Below are 12,300 nucleotides of genomic sequence, written 5' to 3' on the forward strand. Positions count from 1 at the left end.
TAGATGAAGTTTTAAAACTTTAAATTCATTAATTTCAGCACCCATGTAACTAACTAGATCAAGAAATAGCATTCCAGAACCCCCCTAGCCCTTCTGCAGTCACTGACTCACCACCCTGCCCACCTACTGTTGCCATTTCTGAGAGCATGAGAGTAGCTTCTCCTATTTTTTTTTTAATGGAAATCAAATTGAGCAGTGTGTATACTTGAGTGCCTGGCTTCTTTTGCCCAGTATTGTTTCTAGTGTTCATCATATCTTTGCCTGTTGTAGATATTTCACTCTCTTTACTATATAGTTAGTCCAGAACTGCTGCAGGGGCGATTGAGATAATAATTGCTGGATACTTGTGACTGCCCTAAAACAACTACCTGGGTTCTGCCTTGGTTGATGATTTTTATAAACAGTATTACTTGTACTTTTTTCCCAAAGTACTGCCAAGCTGTCATCTTATATAAATATCCTAGTTGAGTTATTGGAGAGGGAATAAGTAGAGAAATAAGAACTAGTGAATTTTCGAAAAGGGAGAGCTTTAAAGAAATAGTCATGATTATTGATACATAGTAATATAATTGGAGCTTCATGTTGTTATTTTCATGAAAAAATCTGTAAGACTTGCATATGATATTGTTCCTGGGGAGGAATACCTTTTTTTTTATATCTTTTGCATTAATTATTGGCGTAAAATTATTTGGTCTGTGAAAACTTTTGTTGAATTCTCACAGCTTTATTTGACTCAAGATGCATTTCTAACAGATTAAGCCTTGATTTACTCAAACAACAGTAATAGAAACAGTTAAAAAAATTGTGACTGAATTGAATTGTTCCATTCTTAGATGTGCAAGGAGATTTTAAAATTTTCTGGAAGTAATGTCTATATAAGTATACACTCACATATACATAAATACATACACACACATATATACACACACATGTACAAGATATCCTTTAGTGTAACATATCTTACATCCCAGCGATTAGATTCTGTTTTCATATCAGAAAAGAGCTTTCATTTGATTATATTTGCTTTATGTATTTTATTTATCTAATAAAACCTCTTAACAAAATTGTTCCACTTTCTGAATCACACTTTGTAATTTGGTACAGGATAGTAGTGGATATTGTCATGTTTAAACCCATTTCTAATTTCAGGGCCTGGAATGCTGAGGATTGGGGCAGGAATGAATGGCAATGACAGATTTACAGGTTTGATGCAGGATGTGAGGTCCTATGAGCGGAAACTGACTGTTGAAGAAATTTATGAACTTCATGCTATGCCAGCCAAGAGTGATTTACATCCTGTTTCTGGATATCTGGAGTTCAGACAAGGAGAAACTAACAAATCATTCATTATTTCTGCAAGAGATGATAATGAAGAGGAGGGAGAGGAATTATTCATTCTTAAACTAGTCTCTGTATATGGAGGAGCTCGCATTTCTGAAGAGAATACTACAGCAAGATTAATAATACAAAAAAGTGACAACGCCAATGGCTTGTTTGGTTTCACAGGAACTTGTATCCCAGAGGTAAGTAGTGCGCTTGGGGGATTTTGGAGTTAAAAGTTCACTGTAGGTAGATTTGTTTGGGGGTAGACTTTCTTTCATTTGGTAAATGTGCTTAAGTATCTACTCTAAGCCCGGAAGTATGCTAGAACAAGTGGTTGCAAAAGTAAAGTATAAGGTCCTTTTATAAGTTCACAGTTTGAATTGGAAGCTTTAGCAGCTGATAGAAGTAATAACAAATTAACAAATGAAACTTGAGCAATTATCTGTAAAGTTAATGTATTTCACAGAAGGCCCAGAATACTCCACATGTAATGTACTTTGTCTACTCTTTGGATACTACATAAGTAAATGAAATAATACATATTGAAAGCTTCTATGAATAATAGTAATTGAAACTTTATTAAAATATGATTTTTTGAGGTTTTTTTTTCCACATGTGAAATGTATGTGTGAGTAGTTACAACATTCTTCCATGTTGGGTGTAATGCCTTCCTTATCACCCTTCTTGGCCAGCTTTAATTCATTAGGCAGTTTTACTGTCCTTATCAGTTCTTTCCAGGTTTTCAAAGATCTCTAATCATCTTGGTTTCCTGTTCAGTAATGTGAGATCTCATGACACCACTTCACAGGTGTTGACTGTGACAACAACAGCTCCATGCCCATGAAAGGATGCCAAGTAACAAGAGTCTTTTCCTTTGCAAGTTGATGCTTGTAGATTTAGAAGGGCTTTTTTGTAAATTGAAGCAATTAAGAAAACCGCGAATTAATACCAGGTGAAAAGCAGTCTCCTGGTCATAGGCCCGATTTAGCTCAAATTGGGGAGCCTAGCTCTCAGGAGTGTCTTACTGCCCTTCTCAGCTCTTTAGTTTGGTGATAATCATAAGAGATCTTCAAATAGTGGGCTTTTTCTATACCAGAAATACCAGAATATCTTAGACTAAGGAGGAGAAATGTCATACAAATCTGTAATTTAAAAAGAATTGTGTTTATCTATAATGATAATACTTAAAAATGTTTTTTAAATGTTTATTTTTGAGAGAGAGAAAGCATGAGTGGGGAAGGGGCAAAGAGAGAGGGAGAGACAGAATCTGAAACAGTCTCCAGGCTCTGAGCTGTCAGTGCAGAGCCCTACATAGGGCTCGAACTTGTGAACTGTGAGATATGATCTGAGCCAAAGTCGGATGCTTAATGGACTGAGCCACCCCGGCGTCCCTATAATGATAATAGTTTTAAATAGATATTCAATCATTAAAGAATTTTACATGTTAAGTTTTTGATATGCCTTTCTGACAATCCATAATACAGTGGCAACAAATATTAGTTATTCTCACCACCCAATAAGGTTAAGAACTGAGGGTTAGAGGACCTGAAAAAAATAACCTAACTTGAATTAAATAAGACAGGATCAAATACCTGGTTCAAGGCTTGGCAGTTGCCAACACTAAATAAATACGAGTTTTACTTTTTTTTCTTCTAAGATACAGTGGGAAGAACTGAAATTTGAATCTGTCTTGTGACTTCTAACCTTTGTCTTTCCCCCTGTATTTTTAATATCACCATCTCTATTTTTAAAAAGACAGGTGGCTTCCATCAGACCGTGAGAACCATTAGGGTACCATGTAAAATCAGCTTCCCTTTAATTCCTTTTATGACTCAGCACCTGCCTATGGCTCTAGCTTCTTGGTCAGTATGTTGGTCAGACTCCTCTTTGATCAGTATGTTTCAGTCACACTTGCCTGTTTCAATTACAGTCTCTGGGTATCAGGGCTTTGTAGCCTCTCTATTTGGAACACTCCCATTCTAGATCTTCAGAATCAGTCATTCAAATCTCAGTTTTAAGACCTTTTCTCAGTGAAGACTTTCTTATTTAAAGTAGACCCCCCTTCCTTCTCCCAACCAGTTTTTCTCCATCCCTTCACCTAGTTTTAATTTTTCTATAATATTTATTACACTCTTAAATTCCCTTTGTTATTTATAAGTTCATATATTTATTGGCTAGCCCTTTCCACCATACAGATGAAAGAACCCTGAGTGTAATAACGTCTTATTGTTCATTATTGTATCTCCCAACACCTAGAATGGAATATAGTAGGTACTTAATACGTCTTTGTTGAATTTATGAATGTATTCTAATAATTAAGACCTAAAAAGGCATATACTTCAAACAACAAACACATTTAGGTTCAGTTAGCTGCATAAACAACCAAACTGGAAAAAAAATACATAAATGTTAAAAAGCTGCCCCAAGTGAGGAATAGTTTTTGATTGTTTTTCTGGCTTTGTGGGCTAGGATAGTGAGTTTTCAATGCTGGAGTATTCAATGCTGGCTTGTCTTACAAGTCCCACTGATAGATTGCATTGGTGTGGGTTTGCCCCCACTTAGTTATATAGCTTTGCCTGTTCATAGAAATCTCAGAATTTGAACAGGACCAGTCAAGTCTTTAATTGGAGAAGAGGGAACTTCACAACGTAGGCCGCAACACCTATACTATTAGAACTTCTGGAAAGAAAAAGAAAACATTCTCCAAGCCCAAAGGAGAGAGAAATAGAATATATCTACATTGGAAAGAGTAAAATTTAGACAGTAAAGGGAAGTGTTGAGTCTAAAAGAACATTGGAATCTCAGGAATATTATAGAATTTGCGTTTCTGAAATTATTAAGACTATAAGTATAGAATTCTTTCATCTTTTCATCTTTTTTTCATCTTTTCATATTTCTCCTAAGGAGTAATATGAAGTATTTTTAACATCATCAGTAATACTAATTGATTGCTTGCTGAAGTTGTAATTCAAAGTGCAGGTAGATCAACGGGTTCTAATGTATTAGAGTACGATTTTACATTTGCAGCTCAACTCTAAGAAACTACCACTTGTCAAATTGGTATAATGTGGAGGAGGAATATCCATAACTCTCTGCCAAGACTGTTTAAATCCTCCTCCTTTCCCAGTTACATATCTGTGTGAGGATGGATATTTTCATATATTTCAACCAAAATAACAAGTATTAACAGAGAAATTGATTGCAAAAGGAGATATGAGAGTCTAGCTGTCTTCCATTAAGCTAGACATTAAAAGAGATTTACAAAAATTTAAACAATGCCCCTCTGTCACTAATTTCTTTTGTTTTGGAAAATACAGTTGTTTCACATAAAATATGTTGCTTATGTTAGCACGTAATGAGTTTATTATTGCTATTTTAAAATGAGTTACTATATCAATATTTAAATTCTTTTCAATTTTAATTTGTAAAATGGTAAATATCAGCAGATTTCACTAGCATAAGCTAAAAGCTCCTTGGGGTTCTTAAAAATTTTTATGAGTGTTCAGGAATTAATGAAACAAAATTATGTGAGAACCCCTGGTTTATTCCATGCTTGGAATTGTCTGCAGGGTTTAAATTTTATGGCTATTTGCTTCATTTTTAGAAATAAAAACCACTGTCACTTCCATAGATTCTTCTCTATTGTGTTATTGTGGTGACATTGAAAAGTTAATTTTTTTCTTTTCCCCTCAAAAATGTTGAAGGCAATAGCGATCTTTAAAGACTTCTCTATGAGTTATGTTATGCTTTTACATTTTCATAGATTCATATGAAATAAAATAATATGAAGGTTAAAATGAAAGTATAATCACATCTTAAATAATGAAAAAATGTAGAACATGACATAGTCTATACTTGGCATATTGAAAGAGATAATAATTATTTTGTGATTTGTTACCGCCTAGCCTGGTACGCCATCTTGTTTGTACTAAGTAGCAGGTGCTTAATAAATTGTAATTGAAAGAATGAATAAACCTGTATGTAGTGGAGAGCCCTGATGGGGCCATGCCAAGTAGTTCTCTGTATTCCAGGTGGTGTCTATACTGAACAGATGACTGAGTTTTGTTGGATCTGTAGCATAGCAACCACATTCTCATGTTTTCCACCCGTATTTTGGTATTCTGTGTATTCTTTAATGTTACTTTCTCTGCACCTTATTTTGGCACTATTTTTGTATGTCCTACAGTCTTGTATATCAGATAATTATAAAGTAATGCGATTACTTTTCATAATGATTCATAGAACTTCCTAGTGTCATTATTTTATTTTTATAACTAATACTTGGATTAAATTTTATATTTATGAACTCAGCCTAAGAATAGATACAGAGATATTTTGAGAGGATCTTTGTAAAACTGAGAATATTATTTAACTTGGACTTTGTTTCTTTTTAAGTGCCTGCCATATGTTATGTGAATAGATTCCTTTAGATATAAGTGATATTGATATAATCTGATATCATAGATCTTCACCCAAGCGTGAAACAAAATAAAAAATGAATTGGATGTGTAATTATTAGGTGTTAGCTTTAATCTTCTACTCCAATACAGAAAGCCAAATTATGGCTCAGTGCATTATTTTTTTTCTGGGAAAATATGTTTCAAAAACTTTTCTGGTTGTTAACCTTTATAATTACTCTTCTGTAGTTCTGAAGATTGAGCACATTTCTGATTCAAAAGAGGAAATAGTAGTGGCTACTGCTGTTTATTGTGAAAAACTGAGTGATGGTGGTTTTTGATGATTACTTCTTGATTTATGCTTCTCGTATACTGGCCTAAACGTTTGCTCGTATCCTGATTCCAAAGTCAGTTAGTGGAATATTTTAATAGAAAAACTATTTTAACTGTTTATTCTCCATATCTTCATTATTGTCTGGTATTAATAATTCCTTCATCTGGTTCAGTATTTCCCAGGGATTGCGCATGATGACCTTAATAAGAAATGTCTAATGCGTATTCCTGGGCACCATTCCTGCTTGAGGACTCCATTTCTGAATTAGAATCTCTGGCAGGGAGATGAGATGGGAATTAAAACCCTGAACTTAAAAAATCTTTTTAAATGGAAAATTTCATACATACATAAAAATAAGAGAAGACAGAATAATGAACCCCAGTGACCCACCACCTAAGCGTCAACATTTATCAGACTTTGGCCAATTTCATCTCCTTGTTTTGGGCTGAAGTCATTTTTAAAGCAAATCTCAGACATTGTGTCATTTCTCTGTAAATTCATAAGTATGAAAAATGGATTTTTACCAAGCATCCGAGGTGATTTTTTTATGGACCTTTGACATTTGAAGCTTCTTCCGTAATTGGAGATTTATAGTTTATTGAATAAATTGTTAATATGGATAGCCTTTTTCTCTAAAAAAAAAAAAACTGAAAATAGTAGCTGATAGATTTTGATTAGGGCTTTACCAAATGAAAGCATGGTTAAATAGCTTTTCCCTGTGTGATTCCTACAAGTAAAAAGCTCCTTTCTTAGTCCTGGGTACTGCCTGGTAATGCTCATTGACTTAGTAAGTAAGTAGTTGTAAGGAAATATGTCAGAGTCCCGAGTGCATCTTTGGATCTATTTCATTTTTGTCTCCTGCTAAAAAGGGAAAATTTGAATATTCATATGTTGGGATTAATGGCTTATTAATATAGCTCATTCAAAGTGTTCATTCTGGTTAAAATTTGGGGCAAATGTGTTCCCATTGTGCTAGGAATCAAAATGTGTAGGGATTTACTTTTTTCAATACATAAGCATATATATTTCTTGATAAAATGGGAGTGTAGCATTTTTTTTTGGAATTGTGTATGTATCTGTATGTTTGTTAAGGATAAAAAATATAAAAATTTTTTAGTACTTAATATATTCCTGTAGGTACCTTCTAAGACATTTGTTTAATCACCCAGATCCATTAGACATTATGATATTCATTTTCAGAAGAAATCACTGAGACTGAGATGTTTGATAAATGGTAGCATGAAGAGGCTTAGGAATGTTTGACCTTAAAGCCATATACTCTTTTCATCACACATTTATGTACCAGTGGCTGTGATGAAAATGCTGATGTAAATGTCTAGGTGGCGGGTGGGAATTAAATTAGATGCGTATTGAGCACTTGGGTGTCTCTTCTGTTTCCCCTTCTCTCCAGCCTCAGGATTGGAGCGCCCCACCTTCAGAGCAGTCAGTTCTTCCATCATGTGGTAGATGGGCTCCTAGAAATCACTGCAGTATGCCAAACTGGATGAGGAAAACACAGAACTTAAGGAAATGATGGGTTAGGAGAACACTACTCAAAAACTTGGTCAGTGGCATGTAAAAAGAAAGATAGGGAATCGATAAAAAAAGTTTCACACAATAAATGTGAAATACTCATATACTACAAGAAATATGGTGTATACCTAAGGAAAAACCCTTGTTTGCTTGAAGAAGCAAGTAGTACACAGTTGCAGGTTGTGTATTCTTGTGAAGTGAGAGGAGGGTTATCTGACATCCAAGGGAAAGTTGCCACATTAGATGCAGTTAAGTGTGGCTAGCAACACACGTGTTGCACTGAGGCAGCTGATAGATGTTTCAGGGGTGTTTGTGTGTTTCCACATGACTTGTTTCAGGTCAGCACAGTTTTCTGTGTTCACCATGTTTCTTATAGATGAAATCACATAAGCAAATGTGAAGTCCACATAACAGATTATGGATTATTCACGTTATGCTCTCTGACAGGTCAGTTGCATTGGAACAGTTTTATGATTTCAAAACCAGTGTTATAGCATAACTGACCATACTTGATCCTTTTCTTTACATCTCTAGTTACTTCTCTTGTCATCTCTTCCAGTCTTTAAGTAGCATTTATATAATGTTATATGTATATACCATTTGTATGTGGCCTTAAATACCATTTATATGTTGCTGCCTCCCAAATTTATAATGTCAATCCTGGCCTCTCCTCAAAATTCCAGACTCATTTTTCTAGCTGCTCACTTGACACATCTCTTGGATATGTAGACATTTCAAACTGAGCTTATTTAACAGTCAACTCTTGGACCTTTACTGTAAAGCCTGTAACTAACTGTTGGAGGTGGAAAAATCAAGCCTGCTTTACACAAGCCTGACGTGTCTTGATGTATTGGTGCTTGCTGAAAGTGGGCTACCACCACTCTTTTGCTCCATTCGGCAGTGGCTCTGAAGGATGAGGACAGAGCAGTAAACAGCCAGCCCACTTAGCTAGTCATTTTATGTGGAGGGAGAAATGGTCTGAAGGTATGAAGTACATGTTTGAGCAGTGCTAATGACATAGTGGTCTGGCAGGGACTTAAATTCATCAAGACTAGAGACAAGAAAATTTGGGGAAGAGTCATGTTAATAGATAAAAGGATATGGGCACTAAGTGTAAGGGGACATTTCCCAAAACACTCTCAACAACTGGGAAATTAGGATGAGGCATCCACTGGATGTCAACTAGACTCTTCACTGCCAGCACAGTGCCATTAACAGAGTGATGGCAGGAATCAAGGCTATGCATGTGCCTGACAACATGAGCTCCCTCTTATTTTTTTTTAAGTTTATTTATTTATTTTGAGAGAGAGAGACAGACAATCCCAAGCAGGCTTCATGCTGTCAGTTCAGAGCCTGGTGTGGGGCCCGATCCCACCAACCAGGACTCGATCCAATGAACCAGGACCCAATCCCACGAACCATGAGATCATGACTTGAGCTGAAATCAAGAGTAGATGCTTAACCAACTGAGCCACCCCATTATGAGCTCCCTCTTAACAAGATGGATCTAGAAACTTTTGCTGCTGAATGCCCAAATAGCAAGCAGCAAAGACCAAAGGTAGTTGCTTTCCAATAAGCTCTTTAGTGGTAGCTTGATCCCAATCTGGCTGTTCTACTCCAGAGTGAGTAATTACTGGAATTAATACTTACCTTAGCTAATGAGTTGTTGTTGTTGTTATTATTATTATTATTATATTGGAATTAATGTTGGAGTTATATTATTATTATATTGGAGTTATTATTGGAATTAATACTTACCTAATGAGTTTATGTTCTTAGTAGATCTACCAGACCATCATCTGAAGGCTGAAAAAATGCCTGCTGTGTCCACTGGGAAGCCTGCCTCAGAGGGACTTGTTTTATGTGAAGGAGGTGTAACAGTGGGCACACAGTCCTAGGATTCCCTGCCCTTACTATAAACCACATCACCTGAATCAGCTGGCTTACTACAATAATGGGATGGCCTGATAAAGACTCAGCTAAGGTGCCATCTCAAGGACCACATTTTGTAGGGTGGGGGTGATCTAGTATGTATCCAGTGGCTGATAACTGGTCAGTGTCCACAGTACCTAGGCTACATGGGCTCAGGAGACAAGAGGTAGAAAGTAAGAGTGGCCCTGTCTCCATCACTCCCAGTCACCAATTGCTAGAATTTGTGTTTCTCATTCTCATGCTTTACATTCTGCTGGATTATAAGTTCTGGCTCTGTCTGGGTGAGGGGCTGTCCACCAGGAGTCACACTGGAGGCTCTGCTGAACAATCACCTGTAGTTTTGGGCTTCTCATTCCAGGGGGCCTGCAGGCAAATAAAAGAATTATAGTATTGTCCCAGAAATGCTTAGTCTTGTTTACTATGAGGCACTAGGGTTGCTGTTACCCTTTGAAGTAGAGGTATTGATGGTTGGTGAAACTCAGGATTTCTTGGTGCTTCCATGCTCAATGATAACTATGTTGACTATTGCCTTTTTGTGAATACATTTTACATCTTTTCTTTCCAGCCCCAGTGTTGGCATCAAAATGACTCTATCTTATGCTGACAGAGGTGATCATGATTGACATGAAAAAGAGTGACATCATCTAAATTAGAACTTGTATTTTGAGTTCTTTTCCTTTAGTTTTAGTTCTTTTTTCTATGAATTGTATATATGCTTGCTAACATAAAAATAAAATTCAATTAAAAGACTGAGAATTTAAGAGCATCAAGACTTTATTCTAAAAGATCTAACTTTGTGTAATTTTTAAGCATTTATCTTAAGTGTTTAGATAAAAATATTTTCCATGTGAAAAATACATACAGACATGTGTATACATGTATATATGTATATATATGTATACATATGTATATATGACTATCAAAAAATATTGAGCATAATAGAAAATGCCCTCCTTGACCTGAAATTTGTCTCCCCACCAGACGTTTCTCAAGGCTCTCGCCACTTGTTACTTTGTGCTCTCCTCAGAATGATTTCATAAAATCCACTTTATTACTTTTTATGTCCATGCCTAGAATGTTCTCCCTCATGTCATTTTCTACCCTCTACCCCACACTTCTATTCCCCATTTGGTTTGTCCGTGTTCAACTTCTAAAACTTTGAGTTTGTCTTCCTTTTTAGATTTATCCGAGACTGTCGGATAAATTTTTTTTAATAGATATTTTGTACCATAGCATGCAGAAAAGTGGCTGGCATATATGAAGTATCAATGAATGAATTACATGTACAGTTAACTGATTATAATTACTGTTGTAATTTTCGTATTTTGCATTTTTGTGTTTTTATAAAATCTCTAAAAGTGTGAGACAAAAATGCATGGTTTTGAGTATTTCTTAGCAGTCATAACTATGGAGGAATGGAGAAGCTTCCTCAGAGTGTTAGAAAGTTACAGAATTAAGTTTATGGTAATTACATGAAAGCATTATAATTTTATCACTGACTTAAATCGGTATGTTTTTATAAATAATTATGCTCAATTTCAGATTGCAGAGGAGGGATCCACCATTTCATGTGTGGTGGAACGAACCAGAGGAGCTCTGGATTATGTGCATGTTTTTTATACCATCTCACAGATCGAATCTGAAGGCATTAATTACCTTGTTGATGATTTTGCTAATGCCAGTGGAACTATCACGTTCCTTCCTTGGCAGAGATCTGAGGTAAACCCTACCTTGTTTCCTTGAAAGTCTCCTGGAAAGCTTTTCCTGTTTGTTCTGTAATTTATTTGCAACTTCTTGCTGTTTAAGCGATGTAAAGTATTCAAGTAATTAGGTAAATATCATCGTCTAAAATTTTTTTTTATTTATTTATGCAAAATAAAAACTAAAGGTTTTGAATGATTATAGTATTAATATAGTTTTATAGTTTTATATCTTCTTTAATTCCTGTATAATAAAAATGGTATAACTTGAAGGTTTGTCATTGTGGGTTTTGTTGTTGTTGTTGTTATTACTACTGATACAATGGGAAACTGCAGAGATCTTAATGGTACTCTTCTAATCAGACAATGAGGAATTCTTATAACTATAATCTCACTTTGTTTTTAAACATGGAAAAAATGAGGTAGTTTTTCTTTGTTTTGAAAGTACAAGTGATCTCAAGTTTTATCAAAACTTCCCATGAACTATCGTCTCATTTCTGAATAGATGCTCCAGAAATAAATGGCACTTCTTGTAAGTGACATCGAGGTGAGACTGTGTCCTCTACCAGAATTAAAAAAAATTTTTTTAATGTTTATGTATTTTTGAGAGAGAGAGGTAGAGCACAAGCGGGTGAGGGGCAGAGAGAGAAGGAGACACAGAATCTGAAACAGGCTCCAGGCTCTGAGCTGTCAGCACAGACCCCGACGCTGGGCTCGAACTCACGAGCTGTGAGATCATGACCTGAGCCGAAGTTGGATGCCCAACTGACTGAGCCACCAAGGCACCCCCTCTATCAGAATTTTTTAAAACATTCTTCTAGTCTACCATATTAGAATATTCACATCAGTATAATTTTTCATTAAAAATGTAGGTAGCTTATATGTCATTAGTGACACATAGTAAAATTACTTAAGGCTTGCAAATACAATCTTTGAGGAAATATCTAAGGGATTTAGGAGTTAATTGGTTGGAAAAGATAAAATTGAGGGAAGACTTAAAATATGCTTAAGATTTAAAGAGTTAACACTAAAGAATGATCAAACCTCTATAATTTGGGGAAGAAGGAGATTAAATAGTTTA

The 12,300-nt window shown here is 35.5% G+C and overlaps 1 protein-coding gene across 1 annotated transcript in view; it reads left to right on the plus strand.

Annotated features, from left to right (window-relative positions):
* ADGRV1 (adhesion G protein-coupled receptor V1) overlaps window positions 1–12,300 on the plus strand; it is a 564,199-nt gene that overhangs the window by 80,456 nt on the left and 471,443 nt on the right. Inside the window, exons 21-22 of the mRNA XM_043593538.1 lie at window positions 1,150–1,523; window positions 11,062–11,238. Coding sequence (XP_043449473.1) covers window positions 1,150–1,523; window positions 11,062–11,238 — 551 coding nt within the window. The remainder of the gene's footprint in view (window positions 1–1,149; window positions 1,524–11,061; window positions 11,239–12,300) is intronic.

The sequence above is a fragment of the Prionailurus bengalensis genome, chromosome A1 (genome assembly GCF_016509475.1).
Source record: "Prionailurus bengalensis isolate Pbe53 chromosome A1, Fcat_Pben_1.1_paternal_pri, whole genome shotgun sequence".
In the NCBI taxonomy this organism is placed as follows: domain Eukaryota; kingdom Metazoa; phylum Chordata; class Mammalia; order Carnivora; family Felidae; genus Prionailurus; species Prionailurus bengalensis.